Genomic DNA, 27,300 nt, shown 5'->3' on the forward strand with positions numbered 1-27,300 from the left:
TGCCTGGAGCCGCCAGAGCAGCAGCTGGTGTGGCTGTCCCTGGGGCCACCTGAACAGCTGGCCCCAGAGCCAGCTGCTTGAACGGCTGTAGGGTCATCCACATTGGCTGCTGCAGAAGTCACGGAGGTCGCGGAAATTCCGTGACTTCCGCAACCTCTGTGACAGACACGAAACCCTACTTATTACACCAGTTTCCCAAGCAAAATAAGCTATAATGGCAAAAACACTTTTCTGCCAGTATCACTGCATTTACACTAAGGCTTTTGCCAGCATAGAAATGTCATGAAATTTCACACTCCTAACTGACATCACTATCTCCACAAAAGTTTCTTGTGTAGACCTGGCCATAGTTACAAACAAAAAAGGCAAACACAACACACAAGTCCCTACCCAGCCCGTAAGGGGCAGTCCAGTACTGGAGTGTGAAGGTGGGGCTCCCCCAGCTAGTGCCAGGGATACTCACTCCTGGCAACCCCTCTCCTGGAGGGTACTACACACTGGCCTGCAGATCTCCCTCTTAGGGTATGTCTACACTGCAATTAAAACCCTGTGGCTGGCCCATGCCAGCTGACTCGGGGTCTGGCTAAGGGGCTATTTAATTGCAGTGTAGACATTGGGGCTCAGGCTAGAGCCTGGGCTCTCGGATCCCACAAGGTGGGAGGGTCCCAGAGTGTGGGCTGCAGCCTGAGCCCGAACATCTGCACCACAGTTAAACAGCCCCTTAGCCTGAGCCAGCAGCAAGTTTTTAATTGCAGTGTAGATATACTCCCAAAGTCCAATCCTTTTGTTCAGTAACTCATTTTGTGCAGCCTCATCTCCCTGCTCCTCCCTCTGTTTGCTGGCCACTCCTGGCTGTACACCCATCACAGCTACCAGTGGCCTTTTATCAAGAACAGACTGTTGATATCCTGGCTTTCAATCCTCCAGTCCCAGCTCCTAATCTGCCTGACCTTCTCTCTGCAGCCAGCTTCAGGCTTCTGCCTCCAGCCTACTATCCTGCTGGCTCCTTCCCAAGCCAAGTCCCCTCTGACCTCAGGCAATACACTCCTTTTCTGTGCTGGAGGGAGTATGGAGCCCTTTACTGGATGGATATTGCACTGGGGGTTAACACAGTGTTCATTAAGGCGCCATCAGGTTCATTATAGTATTTTGCACCATGTTCTTTTAGGGATCCAGTGTTGACCCTTGAGATTCTGCCTGACCCCTCAGAGTACCAAATGGATTTCAGACTTGCTGTCACCCTTAGTATTAATAACTATGTAAATTCCGGTAGACTGGTGCTGGGAGGTGCGCTCCCACTTCACTTGTGCCTTGACATGATGTTAGATTAATGTCAGTGAGTCCTGTCCTTGACACTAAGCTATTTTATGAGGCTAGGTGTAAAACTGATGTTTGTGCTGCTGTCTGCTTCAGTAAAGGGCAGGGTTTTGAATTAGTGGCATTCACATGTTAGTTGTGATGGGTCGGGGTAAGTTTGCATTTCCTAGTATGGCCAGAGTTATGCTTGATGAAATGATTAATTGCAAATTTATGCAGCTTGTTGCTGCTGACAAGAAAAATATGAAAGCCCATACTAACACAGACATTTGTTATTCTATAGCCACGGATCTGTTTACCACGACCCTTTCATTTGATTTTTGCAATTTGTACTCGCAAACCATTGCTTAATGTAATTATTATCTTTCACTCCACTGTTTTACTATTCAGCACGCCACTGTTTGCTTTTTCACGCTTGGAATCCAAGTGTGATGCCTGAAGCTTGGAAAAGCCAAGAGCTGTCTCTGCACTCTTTGTGAGGAAATATAGAAAGCCCTCATCCCAACACTACCTGACTTGACTAATCATCCAGCCCCACCACGTCCCTGTCTTTATTGTGGAGTTTTGGGGGTCTCCTAGGACTCAGATGAAATGGGGACAACAGTTCAAGCAATTCTGGGAAGGGGTTGGCAGTGGTGGATTAAAGACTCTGATATTCCAGGTCTGTCTTGAGATGCATGTTGTGATGACAGGCGCTGAGCACACATGAGAAAAGCTGAGTGTCACCTCAGGATACATACAAAGCCCTCAAGCTCACGTGAGAGAAAATATCCATAGGCCTCCTTAGCAACAGCAAAGCTTCCAAAGACTGAGTTTAGGGTCTGGGGAAAGGAAAACTGTTGTGGACTGGTGCTATGTGTAAAACAGGGAAAGAAGAGTGGACAAGTTGATTTGCACAAGGTGGGTTTGCTCATTGTGCAATTTGCAAACTTCAGCAGCTACAAGTGAATTTATCATTTGGAGGCAGAAGGGAGGATTGAGCTGATTTGGGTTTGCAATCCTCATCACAAATTAAAATAAGTTTGGGAATCTTTTCCTAATTCTAATTTGTGTATAGCACAAAACTACTGCAAAATTGGGCACAATTGGTTGTTTCTGCTTAGGAAAGACCCTGAGCCTCTGCAGGTCAGAACTGAGATGTCTATTTAGATTGTAAGATCTTTTAGGCAAAGACCTGTTTTTATTTGTCTGTAAAAGGCATGCCCATGTGTGGCTGATTAGAATAAGAGTAAGTCATGTGTATTGACAGAGCTGGGAGGTGAGGGGTGCAGGATTGGAACAGTGGGAATGTTGCAGGTCAGGATCAACTAGAACTTTATGGGAGTCCAGTACCAAAATATCAAAGGGAACCTGATATACATCAGAACTGATGTGCTGATGCAGAGCTGGGTGTACGACCCTCATGGAGCACTTAACACTATATCTGACTTGAGCCAGTCTATTTATTTTCTATTATTAATGTAGTTAGGATTTTAAGAAACTGTGTGATTGGAGGAAAGTGCTAGCTTTTGAGTATGTGCGATGAGTGACAGTGTTCTGGAACTGGGAAGCGGTAATTGTTTATGTTGTCATATGAAAGCAGGAACGTTTCTTTTTTAGGCCCAAAACAGTTACTCAAGCACCTCCTGAATCTCAAGAAATAATAATGGAGAGGAAAACAAATGGCAGCAGAATAGAGCAAAATATTTTATATACTGTGACATTTTGTGTAGTAGTCTGAAAAAAGAAACAAAAGGGAACTTTTGGGGGTCATTGTTTGGAAACAATCTTTGCAGCTGATCAAGTTCATCTTTGCCAAGAGAACCGTTAATAAGTGTCTTTTCAAGTGGTTCAAAGAACTGCCCTGATACATCAGCTGTTAAAAGGCTCATTTAATTAGATAAGAGAGTTGGAATCTATTTGAAGTTAGCATAGAGTCCATTGACATCCTTTCCTACGTACCATATGAAATCTCTCCATCTGCAGTCTAGACAAACACACCTCCAATGCAGGATTTGTATGTCATTTGTGTGTTCGTTAAGGTTTGTGTGTGTGTGTGTGTTTACTATTCCCTTTTTTCAATAGAGGGGGTCAGTTCTGGCTATAAAAATAATGAAAATGTTTGAGGCTTTCAGGGACTGGCTGGTTTGGGGACTTGGTAATTGGTTACAGAGCCATCACCTAAGCTCTGAATTCAGGCCACAGCAGTAGGGATCAAAAGTCATTGTTCAGTGCCCAATGTTAAGTGAGTTGGTCTCATCCCAGTCTCTAGTAGAACAGTCTTCTTTCTGATCCCACAACACAAAAACCACCATCACAAGAGCAATAGTTGGATCCCTACCTACCAGAAAAACCAAGGACCGAATAGACCACCCACATTGAGTTTCCCCTCTCACCTCAAAGAATAATCTTTCTTTTGTTCAAGTTTGAGGTACATAGGTAGAGACATATGGCATTGTCATCCATCCTGATATTTCCAGAACAGTTTTGATGGTGTGATCCAGCTGTCTGGATGTTAAAGCTAGGCATGGATATTTCCCTGGGTCTATAAAATTAAATAATTCATTGCCCTAAACAAAGTGTACCTATTCTTCGTTTGTCTTTGTGGACCTGAATCCAGCACTTACTTCTCTACCAGCCCATTGCCACTATAACCGACCTATGACTGAGACAAATATCTCATAAAGAGGCAGTGCTGAAATTGCTTTCTTGATCCATATGCTGTTTACATAGAATCACCTCTAAGGAGCTTCTCAGTCTTGAGATCTACTCCATCTATGTGTCGAATAACTGAATAATACTGATAAATAAAGAGATCCGATTATTATTAGGGATTACACTTCAACAGAAAATAAATAGAATGCAGTCTTACATAATATTTCTATCCTGGGTAGCCTGAGTATATACACAAAATTGTACACTGTGTTAACTATGTATAATACAACACCTCATCAGACCTTGACTTCAGTATTCCTGTATCTTTACATTCAGACTAAATACCTGAAAGTTTCTTCCTAGATAGAGTCATTTGCCATGGATCTTCTCATACAATCCACAAAATTCTACTCATTTAATCCAGCAGTTCACCTGGAATGATGAAGGGATTTTTCACAAGTCAAGTTTCAGAGCATCAGCAGTTTTACAAAAGAGCAACTAATGCCAGCAATCTAGCTGGGAATACTAGAAAGCTTTCTCTTCGGATGCACTATGCAGAGTTGAGAATGTAAGAAATGTTCAGATACAGGAAAAAGTCCAACATGTCAGCCTGTTTAAATTGTAGTTTAAACCTATCTTCCTTTTGTTTATTTTTCTTTTTTAGAGACACAATACTGCTCAAATTCCCTGTTTAGTCCTTGCTTCCACACTGTTAGATTATATCCTCTAGTTTTTGAGGCCATCACCGGTATTCAGAAAAAACATTATCAAGACTTTATTGTATTAATTATTTTGAACAATGCTATTAGGTCACTTTGGTAACTCTTGTTTTCCAATCATTGTAATACATTAAATTTATATAGGACCAGATCTTCAGTTTATGTAAATTGATGTATTAATGAAATTAATGAAGTTGTATCAGTTTACAGCAGCTGAAGATCTGGCCCATATTGATTTTCAGGAGGATCCCAAAGCAACTTAGTAACTAAATAGATGGGGTCACTCACCCACCCTTGAAATGCAGTAGCCCTTCCACCCTGGCAGCAACAATAGACAATGATTTTGTAGGTTGGGGATAATGTTTCCAGTTGAAACTGCAGGGGGAATGTTAGGCATGCTGAATGTAATTACTCAGGTTGGGTTTTTTTTAAATTCTCAAAACCTGTGTTAGCCCAATCTGCTAAACTGTACTAAAGTATATTTTTAATTTTTTAGAAGTTTGGCCCTGTCCATGCAGGCTGGCCAAATCATCTTATAATTAGATCAGCCACAATCAGATTTAACTGTTGTAAAATTTTGTCATTTGGCTATGTAGATAGGGCTTAACATTCAACAGACAATGACTTCATTGGCATCACAGAGACTTGATGGGATAAATCTCGTGACTGGAACATTGGTATAGAGGGGTATAGCTTGTTCAGGAAGGACGGGCAGGGTAAAATAGAGGAGGTGTTGTGTTATACATCAGTAATGTATACACTTGTTCTGAGGTCCAGAAGGAGGTGAGAGGCAGACCAGTCGAAGTCTCTTGGTAAAGGTAAAAAGGGAAAAATAGGAATGACGTCATGGTAGGTATCTACTGTAGACCACCAAATCAGGAAGAGGATGTGGGTGAGGCATTTCTAGAACAAGTAACAGAAATATCCAAAATATAAGACCTGGTAGTACTGGGGGACTTTAATTACTCAGACATCTGTTGAAAAAGTAAGATAGCAAAACAAATTTCTAATGAGTTCTTGACATGCGTTAGGGACAGTTTTTGTTTCAGAAAGCAGAGAAAGGGACAGCCATTTTAGACTTGATTCTGACCAACAGGGAGGAATTGGTTCCTAATCTGCAGGTGGATGGCAATTTAAGTGAAAGTGATCATGAAATGATAGATTTCATTCTAAGGAAAGAAGGATTGAGAGCAGCAGAATAAGGACAATGGACTTCCAAATAGCCGACTCTAACAAACTCAGAGAACTCATAAGTAAGGTCCCATGGGAAGACAATCTAAGGGATAAAGGAGTTCAGGAGAACTGGCAGTTACTCAAAGAGCTAATATTAAATGCACAACTGCCAATTTTCTCAATGTAAAGGAAATCAAGAATAGTAAGAGGCCAGTATGGCTCCATCAGGAGCTCTTGAATGACCTGAAAATCAAAAAGGAACCCTACAAAAAGTAGAAACATGGACAGATTGCTAAGGAGGAGTACAAAAGAATAGCACAAGCATGTAGAGACAAAATCAGAAGGGCAAATGAGTTACACCTAGCAAGAGACATAAAAGGTACACTACTAGTTGAAAGACCATACTCAGAGTAGTTATCAATGGTTCACTGAACAACTGGGATGATGTATCTAGTGTGGTCCCACAAGGATCAATCCTGAGTCCAGCACTATTCAATATTTTCATTAATTACTTGGATAATGGAATGGAGAGTATGATTATAAAATTTGAAGATGACACCAAGCTGGGAGGGGTTGAAAGCACTTTGGAGGACAGGATTAGAATTTAAAATGACGTCGACAAATTAGAGAATTGAACTGAAACCAACAAGGTGAAATTCAGTCAAGATAAGTACAAAATACTACATTTAGGCAGGAAAAATCAAATGCACAACTACAAAATGGGGAATAACTGGCTAGGTGGTAGAATTGCTGAATAACGTCTGGGGGCTATTTTGTATCACAAACTTAATGAATCAACAACGTGATGCAGTTCCAAAAATGGCTAATATCATTCTGGGGTGTATTAACAGAAGTGTCATATGTAAGACACAGGAAGTAATTGTCCTGCAATACTGCCACTGCTGAAGCCTCAGCACTGCCACTGGTGAAGCCTCAGCTGGAATACTGTGTCCAATTCTGGGAGCCATGCTTTAGGAAAGATGTGAATAAATCGGAGAGAGTCCAGAAGAGAGCAACAAAAATGATAAAAGGTTTAGAAAACCTTATCTATAAGAATAGTTTTACAAAACTGGGGACGTTTCGTCTTGAGAAAAGTCTGCGAGGGACACTTGATAACAGTTTTCAAATATGTTAAGGGCTGTTATAAAGGGAATGGTGATCAGTTGGTCTTCATGTCCACAGAAGGTAGGACAAGAAGTAATGGGCTTAATTTGCAGAAGGGAGATTTAGATTAGATATTAGGAAAAACTTTCTAACTATAAAAGTAGTTAAGTTCTGTGTGACGGGTTCGGTCACAGAGACCCCCTTGGGACTGTCACCTGATGTGATGAGATTACCTCTGAGCCCGTTTTCCCTGCCAGCTTGGGATTCCAGAACCCTGTCTTGTTGAGCCAGACATGCTAGTCCACTGCAACACAGACCCAGTCTAGTCCACGCCCCCAAAGCTGCAGGCTTTAACCAAAAACTGCTCAGCAAGTATTCCTGTCTCCAGCACCCAGACATCCAGGTCCCAATGGGATCCAAACCCTAAATAAATCCATTTTACTCTGTATAAAGCTTATTATACAGGATAAACTCATAAAATGTCTGCCCTCTATAACACTGATAGAGAGATATACACAAATGTTTGCTCCCCCAGATATTAATCACTTACTCTGGGTTAATTAATAAACAAAAGTTATTTTATTAAGTTTAAAAAGTAGGATTTAAGTGGTTTCAAGTAATAACAGACAGAACAAAGTAAGTTACTAAGCAAAATAAAACAAAACACGCAAGTCTAAGCCTAATACATTAAGAAACTGAATACAGGTAAATCTCACCCTCAGAGGTGTTCCAATAAGTTTCTTTCACAGACCAGACTCCTTCCTAGTTTGGGCCCAATCCTTTCCTCTGGTGCAGTCCTTATTAGCTCCAGCTCAGGTGGCAACTAGGGGATTTCTCATGATTGGCAGCCCTCATTGTTCTGTTCCACCCCCTTTTATATCTTTGGCACAAGGCGGGAATCCTTTGTCTCTCTCTGGGTTCCCACCCTTTCATCTAAATGGAAAGCACCAGGTTTAAGATGGATTCCAGTATCATGTGACATGTTCACATATCCTGTGAGATTTCATTATTCATTGGCTGGCACCCACCTATACAGGAAGGCTTACAAGTAAACAGAGCCATTTACAACCAGTTGTCCTAGTTAATGGGAACCATCAAGATTCCAAGCCACCACTATTGGCCCACACTTTGCATAGTTACAATAGGACTTCAGAGTAATACTTCATATTTCTAGCTTCAGATAGAAGAATGATACTGTGATGGGTTGGATCACAGAAACCCCCTGGGGGTTGCCAACTGATGTGCCAAGACTACTTCTGCCACTGCTTTCACTGCCAGCTTGGGATTCCAGCACCCTGTCTTGCTGATCCAGACATGCCCATCTGCTCCAACACAGACCCAGGGTCTGAACCATGTGCCCTAAAGCTCCAGACTTAACTGAAAGCAACTTAAGAAGTGTTCCTGTCTTTAACACTCAGATGCCCAACTCCCAATGGGGTCCAAACCCCAAATAAATCCGTTTTACCCTTATACAGGGTAAACTCATAAATTGTTGGCCCTCTATAACACTGATAGAGAGATATGCACAGCTGTTTCCCTCCCTCCACCCCCCCCCCCCGTATTAATACATACTCTGGGTTAATTAATAAGTAAAAAGTGATTTTATTAAATACAGAAAGTAGGATTTAAGTGGTTCCAAGTAGTAACAGACAGAACAAAGTGAATTACCAAGAAAAATAAAATAGAACACACAAGTCTATGTCTAAGAAAACTGAATACAGATAAAAACCTCACCCTTAGAGGAATGCCAGTAAGCTTCCTTTTACAGACTAGTCTCCTTCTAGTCTGGGTCCAGCAATCACTCATACCCCCTGTACTTACTGTCCTTTGTTCCAGTTTCTTTCAGGTATCCTTGGGGGTGGAGAGGCTATCTCTTTAGCCAGCTGAAGAAAAATGGAGGGGTCTCTCAGGGGTTTAAATAAACTTTCTCTTGTGGGTGGATACCCCTCCCTCCCCCTGTGTAGAAGTCCAGCTACAAGATGGAGTTTTGGAGTCACATGGGCAAGTCACATGTCCATGCATGTCTCAGAACTTACAGGTAGCAGCCATGGTTTACATGCTACCTTGAACATTCTCATGTAGACTTCTTATGTGGATTGGGGCCTTCCAAGATCCATTGTGCGTTAAGTGCTTCTTGATTGGGAACTTAACTTGCAAATTCCTTTCTAAAGAAGCTGACCAAATGCTTTACTAAGGCTACTTAAAAATCAGGCAAGTACACAGCCAATATTCATAACTTCGAATACAAAAATGATACATGCATACAAATAGGATTAATAGATTCAGTAGATCATAACCTTTACAGAGATATGTCACATGGCATATGTAGCATAAAACATATTCCGGTTATGTAATATGTACATTCATAAGCATATTTCCATAAAGCCTTATGGGGGGCACCATCACAGATACATTCATACAAATAGGATGAACACACTCAGTAGATTATAAGCTTTGTAATGATAGCTTACAAGAGACCTTTTGCATAAAGCATATTCCAGTTACATTACATTTACACTCAGAAGCATTTATTTCCATAAACATACGGAGTGCAACGTCATATTCTGGAACAGGCTTCCAGGGAGGCTGTGGAATCCCCATCGTTGGAGGTTTTTAAGAACAGGTTGGACGAACACCTATCACAGATGGTCTCTGTTCACTTGGTCCTGCTTTAGTGCAGGGGGCTGGACTGGATGATCTCTGGAGGTCCCTTCAAGCCCTACATGTCTGTGTTTCTTTGATCCCTTCCCTGCTTAGTGTAGGGGGTAGGGAGAGCTGCAGCTCAGGTTTCAGCATCCTGTGATAGCACTCTGTCTTCCAAGCATTGGTCAAGGCTTCTAGCAAAAAGAAAGATCACTCAGGGCCACATAATCATAGAATCATAGAAGTGTAGGACTGGAAGGGACCTTGAGAGATCTTCTAGTCCAGTTCCCTGCACTCAAGGCAGGATTAAGTATTATCTAGGGCAGTAGTCACCAACCTTTTTAGGCCCAAGATCACTTTCTGACTCTAAGGGCAACCCAGGATCTACCCTGCCCCTTCCCCAAAGCCCCGCCCCGCTCACTCCATCCCCCCGCTCTCTGTCGCTCGCTCTCCAGCAACCTCACTCACTTTCACTGGGCTGGGGCAGGAGGTTGGCGTTCAGGAGGGGGTGCAGGCTCTGGGCTGGAGCCAAGGGGTTCGCAGTGTGGGAAGGGGCTCTGGGATGAACTTGGGGCAGGGGTTGGGGTGCAGGGGGGATGAGGGGTGCAAGCTCTAGGAGGGAGTTTGGGTGCAGGAGGGGGTGCAGGGTGTGGGCTCTGGAAGGGAGTTTGGGTGCAGGAGAGGGCTCCTGGCTGGGGCAGAGTGTTGGGGTGCAGAAGGGGGTAAAGGATGCTGGCTCTGGGGGGGGGTCAGGGCTGGGGCAGAGTGTTAAGGTGCAGGAGGGGGTACAGGGTGCTGGCTCTGGGAGGGGAGTCCAGGCTGGGGGTTGGGGTGCAGGAGGGGTTTGGGTTGCTGGCTCTGGGAGGGGGTTTAGGAGGGGGTTTGGGGTGCAGGAGGGGGTTTGGGGTGCTGGCTCCGGGAGGGGGTTTAGGAGGGGGTTTGGGGTGCAGCCTCCTACTGGGTAACACTTACCTCTGGTAGCTCACGGTGGGCGCAGCAAGACTAAGGCAGGCTCCATTCCTACCCCGGCCTCACACTGCTCCTGGAAGGGGCCAATGCACCCCTGCGGCCCCTGGGTGGGAGGTGGCTCCGCATGCTGCCCCTCTCTGCAAGCACGACCCCTGCAGCTCTCCTGGCCAATGGGTGCTGTGGGGGTGGTGCTTGCAGGCAGGAGTAGCGCACGGAGGGAGACCTCTGCCCTCCTGGGGCCGTGGGGAACAGTCGGGGGCCGGGGTAGACAAGGAGTGTGCCTTAGCTGCAGCCACACTATGCCGCCGGAGATTGCGATCAACTGGGAGATCCTCTAGTATAGACCAGTCAATCGCGATCGATGGGTTGCTGACCACTGATCTAGACCGTCCCTGACAGGTGTTTTTTCTAACCTGCTCTTAAAAATCTCCAATGATGGAGATTCCACAACCTCCCTAGGCAGTTTATTCCAGTGCTTAGCCACCCTGACAGGAAGTTTTTACTAATGTCCAACCTAAACAGCCCTTGCTGCAATTTAATCCCATTGCTTCTTGACCTATCCTCAGAGGTTAAAGAAACAATTTTTCTCCCTGCTCCTAGTAACAACCTTTTATTTACGTGAAAACTGCTATTGTGTCCCTGCTCAGTCTTTTTTCCTCAAGACTAAACAAACCCAATTTTTTCAATCTTCCCTCATAGGTCATGTTTTCTAGACCTTTAATCATTTTTGTTGCTCTTCTCTGGACTTTCTCCAATTTGTCCACATCTTTCCTGAAATGTGGTGCTCAGAACTGGACATAATACTCCAGTTGAGGCCTAATCAATGCGGAGCAGAGCAGAAGAATTACTTCTCATGTCTTGCTATCAACACTCCTGCTAATACATCCCAGAAGGATGTTTGCTTTTTTTGCAACAGTGTTACACTGTTGACTCATATTTAGCTTGTGATGCACTATGACCCCCAGGTCCCTTTCCGCACTACTCCTTCCTAGGCAGTCATTTCCCGTATTGTATATGTGCAACTGATTTTTACATTCAGTGTAAAAGTCAAGGAGACAAAAATGCCTGGAGTAATCTATACATCACCAGGTGTCAGGAATGAGGTTGTGCAACAGAGCCAGTCTGGAAACAGGGCCCTGCAGCAGACCCAGTTTCCAGTGATCCTAACAAGCACTGCTGGTCTGTAGTAGGCTGCCTGATTGGTAGGAAGAGTCAGCAGACCTGCTTTTAAGCCCAAGAACAGCAGTAGTTCAGTGGCTGCTCAAAGCATTTGCCCCTTGCTCCACTGGCTGCTGTGCATGCTTGTTCCCAGTTGTGCTTCTGCCTTGTTCCAGCCCTGCTCCTGCTTTTACCTCACCCCAGGTAACCTGATCATGACCCTTGAGTTCAATTCCTGACTTTTGACTTTGGCTCTGGTGCCCTGGCATATGATTTCAGTTCTGACTCTGAATGCAAGTTCCTAACTACTGACTGGTGTTCTAACCACTAGGAATGACTCCTGCTCTAACCTTTGGGCATGATGACCCACATCCCTGTCTCTGACACCAGGGAACAGGAAAGGGCATGAACACCCTTTATGTATGTGATTGCTTTACAGCTGTGTAATGTGCATTTGGCTCCATTTTAGAAAAATTGGGGGTGAAACTTCAGTGGTCTGGGTCCTCCGCTGCATCAGAGCTAGGGAGACGGGCGGGGCAAAAGCTGCTTAACACCACCTTTGTCTTCTCCTGATCCCCAGGGGCTAAACTGGCCTTGGGACTGCTCTAAATTGTGCTGCCTTGTAACAGCCCTCAAGGGGCCATTAGATCAGGGGGGATCAGCAGAGTGCTGTAAGCTCTGGTGGCCGTGCCCCCAGCAAACCCCCTGCACGGTGAGGAGTAGCACAGAGCTGGCAATGCCAAAAGAAAATCCCCCTTAGCTGCCTGTTTATGGCCCCTTTGCACTGTCAGGGTGATGGAAAGAAGCAATAGCACAGGCCAGGAAATGGCCCAGTGTTTATTCCCTTTACGAAGAGGGGGACAAGATAATTTTTAGATGCTTTTACCAAAAGGAGACTTTAAAAAAATCCCATAAACAATATTAAACAAAAGATGACAGGACAATATTGTGTGAATTCTAGTGCTTGCAAACATGCTTTTAACATTACGTTCCCCCAAACGATGTCTAAACCTCGCACTGCTTCCACTTGGCAGAATGTTGGAGCTTGAACCTGTTTGTTTTAGTTAAGCTGACAAAAAACCAGACTCATAAATGCCGATCTAACTCCTTTGAAGTCAGTTCCAGTAATGCAGAGAGGCTAACAATAAGAGACCTGGTTTAGGGACTTAAGCCACATTTCTAATGTCCAGTGTCTCCTTTCACAAGACTGCCTTTGAGGCCTGCCAGTGCCACATGGGGTGGGGGATGGGGGAAGTTAAGAAAGAAATTTTCAAGAGTGGCCTCTGTTTTAGAGTGCATTGATTTTTGGTTACTCGACTTAAGAGATCTTAGACCTTCTCACTGTATTACTCCAGTTTTATGCTGCTATGACTCCACTGATTTCAGTGGAGTTACATGAGTATAAAACTGGAGTAACAGTGTTGAGTCAGACCTCTTGAGCCCGATTTTCAGAGGGACGAGCACTTGCAGATTTTGTTATTTATTATTTGTGTTGTGGTAGCACGTAGGAGCCCACTGTTGGACCAGGACCCCATTGTGGTAGGCACTGTACAAACTCAAAATGAAAAGATGGTCCCTGCCCTATTGACTTCAGATAGTTTATGGGTATTCCACATTTCAAGTAGTCTCAAGTTAGGCATGCGAAAATTAGGGCAAATAAAATCAGTGGCCACTTTTCATGGGCTAAAAAAATTTAGACCATGTTAATCAGCATCTAGCCATGTACCATCGGACACTGGAAGCAGATTTCTGCCCTCTGATTGGCATGTCAACCATTCTCACAAGCAACATCATGTGGTGGAGGGCTATCACAGCATCCATGTCTCCTAAGGTCCAGGAGTGGGATCACGCTTCTTTGAAGGAACTAAGAAAGGCATGGCATATTTTTTAATGACTGCCTTGGCAAAAGGCAAGGGCAGCTGGGAAAAAAGAGAAACAACATATTCTGATGTGGCAAGTGCTCATGACCAGGCCATGAATACCAAGGCCTCATGAAAGAGCCCTGTAACATGTTTGACTAGTTTTGTTTAAAGATCTTCTAGATAGAAAAGATCCTCATCAGGGCAGTAGTGACCAGTGGCCTCTGTAAAGCAAAGGCAAGGCCATTAGGCCTTCATTGCTGTGTTCCATTCTGTGTTTGCAGTAGTTTTGCACTGTAGTGTTTGTAGGCATTCATTCCATTTTCAGCAGTGGCCCCAGTCAGCAATAGGACCTTTAAATCCCAGTGAGGAAAGAAAAACCTGCTTGTTTTGTTGGAACTAGCAAGCAAAGGACATGCTGAGCCAAAATAGAAATAGGAGCAGGGGCAGGGCAGGGCAAGGCCCTCCATTTCATTAGCCGGGCTTGGCTATGCGTGATTAAATACATACAAGAGACTCTGAATAGGGCCATGGAGGGAGAAAGACATTGTGGAATACAGAAAAGTCATTCTTTGCCACCCTCAGCTGGCTGAATATGGGATAGGACTTAATTACAAAGATAAAAGGAATTTATTTTAATTTTGGAGAGGAGTGAGCTCTTTTCCATTTAGTATTTTTTATCTGTGGGCCAGGGGGAAGCCTCCAACTAAATGAGCTAAAACGAATCCAGATAGCCCCAAGGTGCATGTTGGCCTCGCCTGTAATTTTTGCTGGAATAACTGTATCAAGGCACAATAAAAAGGACAAAATTATACAGAGCCCTGTTAGACTTTAGGGGGCAGTTCAGATTTGAAATTGACCTTCTGGGCCTGTTTCACACCAGGCATTTGAGGGGAAAGGGCATGTAAAGAATGGGGCTTTGACGCAGAACAGGGTATTGTTTGTACTGGGGCTCTGGCCATCTAGCACGACTTTGCTATGGGGCTTTACTGACTCATTTAGCTTTTAAATTGCTGTACGATAATTTTTATATTATGTTTATTGTAGTGTAGGCAGCCAGGGCTATTGAATGGGCACTTTTTGTAATACCTGTAGCCCCGATCATGGCCTGGGATATTTGTTCCCAGCCGGTTAGAAACTGGAATAAATTTAAATTTGGCCTGAACACCAAAGTTAACTTAACCTTTGCAAACCTTTCATGAGGTCTTTAGTGATCCCAAGTGTCTGGATCTCAATGTTATGTCTCTGATAAAAGATGGCACCTCCAGCAGCGCAGCACTCCATAGTGTCATGGTGGGGGGTAGATCGGAATCAGCTCAGCGCTGTTCTGTCTATGCTTAACTCTTGCACTGATTTAACTAAATTGATAGAATAAACAATCCTACCTCTCTGATACTTGGTACCATGCAAAGAATAAACAATGTAGTTAAACTGGTGCAATCCCCCTGTGTGGACACCACTATTCTAGTATAAAGGTGTTTCTGTCAGTATCGCCTCACTGGTGTGTGTGTGTCATTCTTCTCTACTCAACACATCTTGAATACACAATAATTCTCTCCTTGGACAGTTTCGCACACCCTGTCTGCTCTGATACAATAAATATAGTCTGTTCACACAGAGAAATCTTTTGCTCTTTTGAAACTCATTTAGCAGTGGAGATAATATTGAAGTCCAATTCATTGGCTGAGGATCATGGTTTGATTTGTATGTTTTTCTGCTGGTGAAAGGTGTGGGATACACAGTCCTGGAGACTAAAATCACCAGAACAGCAGCATATCGCAAGCTTCTCCCATATTTCTCTGTGCTTCTACTCTGATCCCTAGGGAGGCGAGCATATTAAGCATCCATATTAAGCATCCCAGTCCTTAGCCTGTGTGTTGAAATTGCAAGCAAGGGGCCCCATTCAGTGCTACCTGTGTGGTGTGATCATCAATTTATTGAGATGGTCAGTAACCATCAATATTTCATATTCGTTATTGGACATTCAATCAAGTGGAACGAGGAGTCTAGCCAATTCCGAGAGCCCCAGATCCAATCAGGAGTCCTGGGACTGGCTTAGTCTCTGCTGGAGAGCAAGGGCACCTAACAGCCCCCAAGGACCTGTCTCCAGCCAGGGTTCCTAAGGCTGCCAGGCTTTCTGCTGGCGGGCTGCCTGTGTTTCAGCAAAAGATTGGTCGAATCTGCCGTAGATTTGACAAAACATTTTGGCCCAACAAACTGACATTTTCTGATGAAATTTAGTTTTGTTAGAAAATTTCCAGCCGGCTCTACTCAACTACCAATAGTTCGGTCCAGTCCTCTTCCCCCAATAAGTCCACCACCAAGTATTGCCTAAGTATGGGCTTGGAGGTTGTGTGTGTTTAAAGACTTTCTAACAACTAGCATAAACATAAATTTTACGTTTCTGAGTTTTGGTTGACCCCAGTGTTTCTCAGTATATGGTTGCTGAATCAACACTGCTGTTTCAGTTTACCAGTTGCTACAGATTTTAACTGCAAATTGATTGTGATACTCTATCCTAATTCTTTCATTCACCTTCTTCCTCCCTACCCCTCTTCTTCTCTTTTTCCCACTGTTTTCCCTTTCTCCTCATCTCCCTCACCCATCCACTTCCACATTTTCCCAATTCACCTTGCATTTTCCCCTTGCCTTCTCTCTATCTCTTCCTTTCTCCCACTTTACTGTCTCCCCTACTTCTGTTGATCCCCCATGCCATCAACGTTCTCTTCTCTCTCCCTCATCACCTTTTCCCTTCTTCCAGCCAAGCAGCTGCTTTCTCCATTCTGATTCCCATCCTCCTCTTCCCAGCCTAACTTATAATCTCCTCTGATTATTTCTTGAGGACAGGGGAGTGCATCAGGACTGTGGAGCATTAGTAACGTCATATAAACATACCCAAAAGACTCCATCTCTGTTTCCTTCCCTCCCTTCTAACTTCTTCAGTGAATAAATACTAGCAACTGCAGGTCCAAATCGTGCATTGATTGATTTCACAGATTTTATTCCTTTACTTCCTTTTCACTGTGAAAATTTTTCTTTAGAAATCTAGGATTGAGAGAAAGAGGGAGATGCACGATTCTGTTCTTTTGTCCCCACATGGATCAAGAAGATTTCACTGTGGCCTTTTTCTTTATACATGGGACACTAACAGGGGGCCCTGCCTTGGAGAACTTTGTTTTTTCTTCCCCTGAGGTTTTCTTATAGACCTTTTCTTAAGTGAATGGAGAGGAGTGAGTTTCTTGTACACAGCATTCTTTTCTTTCCCTCCTCCCTTCAGTGCAGTCACATCCCTAATTAATTGAATTCCCTACTAGCCCTTTTGTGAGTCATTTCAATTGCCCATTAGCAGAGGAGCCTGGGATTTGTGCTATGTTTTCAGTCATCTTACTGGAATTTTTCCTCTCCTTCCTCTCCCCCCTCTCTTTTTTTGTTATTGCTTTGGTCTGTGAAAGGCATTAGATGAGCTTTAGTACAGAGTGCCTATATTGTTCACAGACCCAGCTGCATACTTTTACACACTGCCTTGTGCGTCACAGCTATTCATCTTGTTTTGTACTTGGCTTGGCTGCAGACGCTGTAAATATGGTAATTTTAGATTCCCTGATTGGAAAGAGTTGCAGGGTGGGTCCGGTGGTAAGAACAATGTTTGATTTACTCTAGTTTGTACTAGTTTCACAGAGTTCTGGGGGTTTAAGGTTACAGCTGAAGTTAGACATGTTTTTTAATGCAATCTCTTTTTTTAGCGCTGTGAAACTGATGCAAGTGATGTCAGCTCTCTGAATGTATGTGCACAATTGCTGTTCTCTGAATATTCACAGTAGACTGTAGAGAAACTAAACTCAAGCAGGAGATACTGCCTTAATCCCAGGTACTGGAAGGATGAAATGGCAATATTGTAGAATTTAAATGCACTTGCATAGGATGCTTTTATAAATGCAGTTATCAGCAAAACACATGGATGGAAAAACTCTTGGGTATGGAGTGGCCACGGACAAAGTGAATTTCTTAGATAACCCTCAGGTACAGAGAGAGTTTAAACTCAGGACAATCCCTGAATAAAGCACAATGAGTAATGCATTTCTAGAGTTTTTTTGGACTCTTTGGGTAGGATAGTAAAGGCTGATGTACAGGGTTTCTGGAGGATATTAGCACATGTTGGGCAGTGATAAAAGACATCTTTTGATGGATGCAGTGATGGCCTTGAAACACGCTGCCTGGAGAGCCTTACTTCTATTTTGAAGTCGTATTTTTACAGCATGTAAAATAAGGGAAGCACTTATATCCAGGATATTCCCTGGTATTCCCAGGCAATGTAGACATGGCTATGGCATCACTGGACACCAATCAGAAAGGTTTCCCTTATGTCCCAAGTTCCAAAACTGATTCACGACACTCACATTACTCTGCCACCTTCCATATTGCTTGGTCCTGTGAGGTTGGAGTAAGCTACAGTTTATGACATGAGTGATTTGGCATGTGGTGATATTTGCTGTGAGACCTAAAGAGATGATTTTTTCTCATAGATTTCAAAGTGATCTTGTCAATCTCTGAACTGACAAGGAAGACTTTTATTGAGGGTCCCTTGACATTTGTGCTTGCATATGCAGAATTTTTTCCTTCTTGGTCTCTACCCCTTTAAGGAAAGGAGGAAAGTAATGGCAGGAAAACAGTAATGGAAAAAAAATAAAGGCTTGCATGGACTGTCAAGAGCATTCTATGAGACCTATTTGGGAATTATTTTGTTATGCCTTTAAATTTTGAATCCCTTCCAGTAACTTTATTCAGGGGTAAATTTCAGGTCAGACTGTGATAAGACCAGCTTTTCCACACAGATCAGAGACATGGGTGACCAAGGAGAGGCATTTGAGAATATTTTAAGTCATTGAAATGAGATGTTTGAGTACAGTGATGGGATGACATTGCTGGACTATATGAGGAATGATGTCATCAGGAACGTGAGACCAAGGTCTGTAGTATCAGAGAGAAACTGCAAGAGAGGAGCCTTGAGGTGGTATAGACAAGTACAACCGATGAAGGAAATTCCATTAGGGAAGCACTTGAGATAAGAGTATGTGGGCCAAGAACAAGAGGATGGCTTAGAAAATGGCAGACAAACTGCATCTGGGAAGATGGAGTAGATATGCAGCTAGCATTGGACCAGTAAGCCTGAAAAAGAGTGATCTGTGACCCAACCCCAGCTGGCTGGGAAAAGGGAAAGAATAAATTTCAGGGGGCTTATTAGGCTATTCTAGTGCTTTGTGTATCACAGGGCTGCATTGCTCAAGCCTAAATACATTAATTTTAAGAGAGAAACTGGCTGATGAAAGGTGTCATATATGAGCCCTGGCAAGTAGCCATTCCCTATATATTCACAGGACATGCAGCAGCAGTGCAAACTGGGCCCATATAATATAATTGCAGCATCTCAGACATCGGCTCTTGGCAGCACATTATCTAGTTAGTTCTTGTCTTCTGGGTTTTCTTGCAGGCATGCCATGCCTGGTAGCACATTACAAGCTGCTTTTTTTTAAAAAAAAATCTCAGGCAGGCTTTGTGCTTTTTTTGGATCATGCGTACAATCAAAGGGTACGTCTCCTCTGAAGAGTTAACCTGGGCTCTTAGCCAGGTGTTACCCAATAACCCCCTCCCATCCACACACAAAACCCTCTGATAGCCAGGTTTGCTGGTGTTTTCAAACTGGGCTAGCTGACAAAGACTTGGGGTATGGGTTGGAGCCTGGGTGCTGATAACCCACCCTCTTTGTTTTGAGGACACAAGATAAATTACTCGAGTGCTGCTAGTGCTCCAGTGCCTTCCCACAGTTCCTCCTGCGCCTCCAGAAAGACGGATAAGTTCTCCCGAAAGAATCATAGAGTGGTTAAGCTTACTGCAGCACAAAGAACCATGGGATATGCCCTGAAGTTCTAGGGTGTGTCTACACAAGTGCTGGAAGGTACCAGCTCCAACTGTACTAGAGCACTAAAAATAGAAGTATAGCCATGGTGGTGGGACAGGCTGCTGCCCCAAGTACATGCCTTGGGTCTCGGATGGGATCATACTTGGGTGGTTAGCCTGTCCCATTACTTGCCCCACTGCAGTTATGCTTCTATTTTGCTAGCTCGATCAGAGCTAGCATGGGTGTGGCTACTTGCACTGGAAATTGCACCTTCTGGCTCTAGTGTAGACACAACCCAAGTGGCAAACACAGGGATGGATTGTACTAGAAGTGGCTACAGCACCAGTGAACGCAGAGTAACTCAAGTAAGATTTTCAGTATTGCTGTTCACACACAGGCTAGGTTAACCCAGGTGCCAGTCACCCAGGCTAACTGCAATACATACGTACCCACAGATATTATAGATGGAAAACCCTGTTAGATAGGCTAAGTCATACCCTCCAGCTAACTCAGAATGGTTCTTTGAAGTATGTTTTCCAGGGCTTTGTCCATTCTATTGATTGACACCAATAAGAAGTTTTTACTGATATTAACCTACAGTTTTCCCTTAGCCCAGTTTTATCCTGTTATCCTGATTACATTCATCCCATGGAGTTAACTTCATTTACCTTTTGGGGTTTAAATGTTTCAGATACTGATACTTGTAAATGGATATACTCCAGCCCTTTCCCCACTGTCTTCCCCCTTAGTTATTGTTTAGATAAGCTACCTATATTTTGCTCTTTTAATTTTAATAAAATTCCATTTGATGCCTAGAATCTATGTTGCCCCATGTCCCTACAAGTCCTAAATCCACCCTGTAATTTTAATTGGATGCTGTGTTTTTCTTATAAAAAGCAGCTATGTTTCACTCCAGAGGTGGCTGCATTTTACTAGTGGATAAAATACTTCCCACCTAAGTGATCTAGTTTGTTCAATCTGTTAGTAAAGTTTAGACAGCATTTTGGGAACTATATGGATATGAAAGGTTCTATAGAAATGTAAGATGCTTGTATTCCTAACTCTGCGTAGAGATTTTGCATACCACATTTTTTTAAAACATGTGCTCTGATCTGTAGAGCTGTTTTAAGACTTTGTGGGTTCTACATTATAAAACTTTTTAGAGCTTCATTGATTCCCAAACACGGAACATTTTGATTTCTGCATTCTATTCTGGGGTAGGAATGAGAGGGGAGTCATTTTTGATCAGACACAATTGTGTCTTTCAAAAGTTAAGAACTAGTAAAGATTTTTTGAAAAACCAAACCATGCAGGATTTTTCCATATCTAGTATAGTACCACTGTTAGATACCAAAACTTCTGGGTCTAGATCTTTGGTATCAGCCTAGCTCCACTCAGTGCAAGACTCAGAGGGGAGATGGCAAAGTTGGTTTTAATCTCTCCAATCCTATGATGAGCTGGGTAATCAGTTTGACCCCTGGCACAAGTTAGAGCACCCTCAAGATTTGAGCTATCATGTACCTGACTACAACAGTTTCCAGACAGTGATCTGGCAACCACCTGTTTACCCAGGTATGCCCTGACACACTTTCTATGCTTTATACTAAAGGTGGTGGCCACTGGTGGGGCAGAATGGAGTGGCAAAGAGTCAGCTACACCAGCTCTGTGCCAACAGGGGATTCTAATGCACCAGGTGAACCCTTGGGTAGCCAGCTGGGCTGGCTTTAAAGCCTACACACAGCAGAGGCCAGAATCTGTCCCTTAGTATCTAGAAGTGCTAGCTTTGTTTTCTTCCAAGCAAATGTGATAGGAGGAAAAATTATTACTATTTAATATTCATAATATGGAATAACTCAAGAGGTGTCGCTCAGGAAGGGACTCCATTGTTTTTACTATCTAAGAAGACAAGCAGCATATGAAAGGCTGGGAAGAGGGAAACAATCAGATGTATATGTTTCTTACAAATGTATTTATATTTGCTGTTTTGTATCATTTGAATGTGTAAATATCAGTTTTCCTCCACTGCTCCTCAGCTCTGCTGTCACGTTACCCAATTTTTTGTAGGAGTCATGGCACAAGTGTTTCTTGAGAAGAGATCTGAAAGAGGAGAAGGTAGCAGCTTTACAGATCAGTTCAAGGAGATTACCCCAACCATACAGAGCAGCTTGGAAGACAATGTGGCGCTTATGGGAGGTATGGTCAGATGGGTGGTTGAGGCTGGCACTCATGGTGGAAGAGTGGGACAAGAAAGTGATGTTTTAAGAGACAAGAGTGAATAAATAGGGAGAGGCAGAATTGTGAAGGGCCCTGAAGGTCAAGACTGGAAGCTTGAATGAGAAGAGGGATTCAAAAGTGGGGTGATGTGATGGGAAGGGGCGGCGCGGGGCAGCTAGCCAGCAGCCCGGGACTTGGACCAGCTGGGGCAGGGTGGCCTGGGGCAGCTAGGGTGGTTTGGCTGGCAGCTCAGGGCTCCGGCAGGGAAAGGGGGCGGAAGGGCCGGGGCCTCAGGGTAAAGGGGCAGGGCCACAGGCTAGCCTCCCCGAACGGGGGCTTCATGTGCCGCCCATGCAGTTCATAATAATAGTTAGCATGCATGTAGCACCTTTTCACGTTCAAAAACACTTTGCAAACATTGGACCTAATCTTGTACTGATTGCTCTCAACTCTCCTTGTACTCTGGATATGAGTCAACAGTGTGCCCTTGTTGCCAAGAAGGCTAACGGCATTTTGGGCTGTATAAGTTGGGGCATTGCCAGCAGATCAAGGGACGTGATTGTTCCCCTCTATTCGACACTGGTGAGGCCTCATCTGGAGTACTGTGTCCAGTGTTGGGCCCCACACTACAAGAAGGATGTGGAAAAATTGGAAAGCATCCAGTAGAGGGCAACAAAAATGATTAGGGGGCTGGAACACGTGACTTATGAGGAGAGGCTGAGGGAACTGGGATTGTTTAGTCTGCAGAAGAGAAGAATGAGGGGGGATTTGATAGCTGCTTTCAACTACCTGAAAGGAGGTTCCAAAGAGGATGGATCTAGACTTTTCTCAGTGGTAGAGAATGCCGGAACAAGGAGTAATGGTTTCAAGTTGCAGTGGGGGAGGTTTAGGTTGGATATTAGGAAAAACTTTCACTAGGAGGGTGGTGAAGCACTGGAATGCGTTACCTAGGGAGGTGGTGGAATTTCCTTCCTTAGAGGTTTTTAAGGTCAGGCGTGACAAAGCCCTGGCTGGGATGATTTAGTTGGGGATTGGTCCTGCTTTGAGCTGGGGGTTGGATGAGATGACCTCCCGAGATCCCTTCCAACCCTGATATTCTATGATTCTATGATACTCAGTGGGAATTTAGAGCACTTAAGTGTCTGTCAGGAACTACTCCATACCTTTATAGAATCAGGCCCATTATCTGGTTAATCCTGAAGTAAAGTATCATTATTCCCAATTTACAGAAGGGGATTAAGGCTGAGAGGTGAAGTGTCTTGCTCCAGTCACAAAGTGAGTCTGTATCAGAGCCAGGATTAGATCCAGAATTTCCTGATTCCCAATCCTGCATCTAATCCTCCTAGAGATCACGTCTAATCTAATCCTTCTTTCTGTAGGACTACACTTACTATAGATGGAGAGATGAGATTGTCTTTATGATATATAGATAATAATGATGTAGAGTCTATTGTATTGGAAGAAGATGGGGAAAGATTCCTTTTGTTGCCCCTGTGAAGAACCTGTAAATCAGCATTTATATATATATATAATGCACCTTCGTTTTGTCTGTCAGAGGCATCTGTAGGTTCTTTGCCGTGGATTGGGGCAGAGCAATGTATAATCAATTCATAACACTCACTCACTCACTCACTCACTCACTCACTCACTCTCTCTCTCTCTCTCTCTCTCTCTCTCTGTATGTATGTATGTATGTATGTATGTATGTCCCCACTGGCTAGCTTGATGGCAAAGCCACAGCCCAAATCCATCTATTTTCTCTCTGATCAGGGGAGGATTTGTATTTGATTTTACAAAGAGAGGGTGCTTACTGTACCAAGGAGGATTTCCTCCCTGCCCAGTACTTGGAGTGGGTTGGTGTGCTTTTCTGCATCCTTGATCTCTTACACTGGAAAAGGGTTGGGTGCTCTGCTCTGGATTCTCAGAGTGGGCTGTCATGCTTGCCCTCCATGACCCCCTAGATCTGGCATCTTACCCCATCCACAAGCCCTCCAGCAGCTGGAGAGGTTAAGCTAAAAGCAACATCCATAATAGCTAAACTCCCAATTTGAAATGTGTCCATTGTATCTGATGTGTGTGTGCTCAATTCAAAAACAACATATCCAGGCGAGTTCAGCCCTTACAAGTTGTACCCCTGGGCTTTTTTTATGCCAAAGCAGAGATATTTACCCAAGGAAAACAGGGAAGTGACGGGGTAACAGAGTACACATGTTATGAAAATATGCATGCAGGGACTGAAGAAAAAATAACATTCTGCCATAAGTAGCTGCCTTGTTCCCTCACTTTTTTTTTTTCCTTGAGATTAGAACCAGCCATTTCTTGTGCTCTTTCGAGCACCTTCTGTGGTTTCCTGACAGCTGGCTGGAAAGGATTGAAATTTGGCTTGAAAAATGGGCCATGGGTCATGTAATTTTCAGGAGGGGAGAAACTGAAATTCTCAGATTGGTCAAAATTCACAGTTTCTCTTTCTTTTTTTATTGGGAGCCAGAACACTAAGGCAAAACCTTATTTCCAGTCTCAAATGATGGATTAATAAAAAATAGCTACAGAATCAACGCTCCACCCACATCCTCTCTCAACCAGAAATCAATTTATAATGGTAGACAAATGTCTGCTATTCAGTGTTGAGTATCTGCCCATTCTGTTACTCTCAGGAGTCAGATTTTGAGAAGAAAAATGTTCAATCTACTATAAGAATGTGTTGAGGGTTTTTAATGATGTGCCAACACTTATTTTCCAAAACCTGTTTCATTAACAAATGGACAACTCCAGTTTTTTGTCTCCAGTTTTTTGTATGCTACCTACTGATTGTGCAATGTCAGAATTAGCAACATCAGTATACCCAGACTTATGGTCAGGCAAACATTTTCTGTCTGGGGGTTTGAATTTTCTTTTAAGCCTCTCCACTCCTTCATGTTATGGAGAACATGTTGTTTCCAAACTTTTTAAAGTGAATATGTAGCTCATGAATGAAAGTGCTGGCGTAATTGACCTCCACTTTAGGGAGGGAAGCTCCTCCCTCAGAAACGGAATTGTCCTCCTCCCCCTTCCCCCCCCCCGACAGAGAGGAGGGGCCACAAAGGTACTGCTGTCAATTGAGTTTAACAAAAGAAAACAGGTGTAGGGTCAGAGATGCAAGGGGAGGATGTCAATAGGAGACAACAAGCAGAGAACCCCAGACAGCAGCCACTGCTCCATGAAGAAATGTAGGGTGCCCAGTGGAATTCCAGCTGTATGTGGGAATGGTCAAGGGTAAAGAAAAATGACAGTACTGGTTTAAGAGCCCTGAAAGTCCTATCTTAACCCCAGAATAGTTACAGCATAGGCAGTAGTAGGGAAACTTTTTCACTCTGCCTTAATAGTATCGTATGCCTCAACCCTGCCTGTGAAAGGACCAGCTATAACGATGAAAGGGGGGGCTCAACTCTATGGTCCAGTCAATCCTTGGCACCTCTGCTCAGACTACCAACAAGCAGTCCAATTAATAATTGTAGTGATGACTTTGTGATGTGAACTTTGGTTCACTAGGACCTCAACTGACACATTCCCACCCATTTTACACAGGCCTCTGAATAGTGAGTCCTTTATGGATGAATCTGTTAAAAGGTGAATGCATCATACAACAGCTGGTTTTAAATGAGTACAGCATGGTATATTCACTAGAATAGATGACATGACTAAAGACCTGGAGCTCCTGAATTTTTATCTTAACTCTGCTACCAATTCATTGAGTGGCCTTGGACAAATCATTTAACCTCTCTGACTCACTTTGGAAATAATAATATCTCCTTCAGAGGAATTGGGGAGGTAAATTAGTTAGTTTAAAAGTAGGTAATTTTTATTAATAGGCAAAAAGCAACCTACAAAATATGGGAAAACAGGCCAAATGAATGAATCTGTTCAGCCTATTTATGTCTATGCTCCAAATGACAAAATCTGACTCAAATACTTGATAAAAGATTAAATTTACTGGACCACATTTACCTCTTGCATAAGTGAGTTACATTGACTTCTTTGGAGCTGTGCCCACTAGCACCAATGGTGAATTTAGCTCACTGTCTTCAGTGTGTAACTAAACCAAATTCTCTAAAACAGAAGAGTCAAACTCATTCTGAGGTGATGGCTGAATTACACTTTTAGTTGTGGCCTGTGGGCCAGAGAAACAAAAATCAGTGGTAAGAAGTATATTTCACAATCTTCAATTGCAGAATGTGCCTTTTTAGTGGTAGTAACTCTTTCTCCCCCACACCCTTAGCAGAAAGTCAGCAGGAAAGTAGATTGGCTGGTGGAGGCCAGAGCAGGTCATTCCCATAAGCCTTGTGTCACCAGTCTCCATCTACTTTTTGGATATAGTCCAGGCACTCAAGTTTAATTAAGGAATATTTAATGAGGAAGGCAACACAATTGAATGGTTAGAGAAGAGCAGTGGGAGGCAGGATTTCTGAGTTCTAATCTCAGCTACACCTTGGAGACATTGGCCAGCTGCTTCAACCCTCTGTGATTCAATTTCTCCTTCAGCAAAATGGGTATAATAATATTTATGAACTTCACAGGCTTAATTAATTAATGTTTGTAGAACTGTTAGAGTCTCTGACAACATTTGCTTTTAGAACTGCAAAGTATTCTTATTATATTATAACTTTGAAGAAAACTGCTATTTACTTTTTGGTGGTGTTTATATGAGCTGGTCACAGTAGCAGTGGCAGTTCCATTCTTCAAACTCTTATTTTCCATACAGTATATTTCATTCTCTATTGTTCGAAATCCCCTTTAGAACACTTAACAATAAGGTTTCTCTCCTAACTAGTTTGGTCCTTTTTCATTTGGCAAACAGTGATTTGATTTTTTTCTTCTTTCCTGTTTATCTAAAGTAGCTGAAGGAAAGGGACATATTGCGTCAAGGCTGACAGGGCAAGAATTAGACCTACTGTATGTACCAGTTATATTCTAGATCACAGGCACTTCCTTTCTCCTCCTCCACACCCGCAGCCAGCTCCGCTCCATTCTTTCCAGCAGGCAGGGTACTGAAATGTACAAGACTCCTGCTCTTTGAAGTGCTGGGAGACCAAGGTTCTTGTAAATTTCCTTAAACTGCCAGTTCACAAGCATGAAGAGAACAGGTACAGTGGAGAGGGAGGAGGGAATGCTTCCTGTGCACTGCTGCCAACGGATTTGAATTTGGAATGGTTGCCTAGTACTACAAGAGTTTTTGTAGATGTTTGGTATTTTAAGGTCTGCTATGCCAATTTAGACTCACCCTACGCTTCCTTGTGTAGGGGCAAATTCTTTTCAGGTTTATATCTCCTGCATACTTGTTGACTTCCATGGAGATGCACAGCATGTTTATTAATACAAAATTTGGCCTCCTGGAGTCACAAAGGCCTTGTCTACATGGAAAATTTGCACCAGTTAACCTACTGTGTGGACACACTTATTTTGGTTTAGTTTTAACATGTCCCAGAATAAAAGTGTCCACACTGGGATTTGCACCAGTTAAAATATCACTTTTAGTTAAACTTTCACAAGCCTTACATTCAGTTAGACTCCCTTAGACTAACTTACACCCACTCTACTGATGCCTATAAAGGAGTCTAAATTGATTTATTTATATGCC

The 27,300-nt window shown here is 43.3% G+C and overlaps 1 protein-coding gene across 3 annotated transcripts in view; it reads left to right on the top strand.

Moving 5' to 3' along the window:
- Nucleotides 1–27,300, top strand: part of RAD51B (RAD51 paralog B) — a 591,188-nt gene that overhangs the window by 450,746 nt on the left and 113,142 nt on the right. The window contains exon 11 of one of the 3 annotated variants that reach the window (XM_074955518.1): nucleotides 21,537–21,665. The exons of the other annotated variants lie outside the window; for them this stretch is intronic. Within the exon in view, the coding sequence (XP_074811619.1) occupies nucleotides 21,537–21,665 (129 nt within the window). The remainder of the gene's footprint in view (nucleotides 1–21,536; nucleotides 21,666–27,300) is intronic. 3 annotated transcript variants of the gene reach the window in all.

This window comes from Natator depressus, chromosome 6, assembly GCF_965152275.1.
Source record: "Natator depressus isolate rNatDep1 chromosome 6, rNatDep2.hap1, whole genome shotgun sequence".
NCBI classification, from domain to species: Eukaryota; Metazoa; Chordata; order Testudines; family Cheloniidae; genus Natator; species Natator depressus.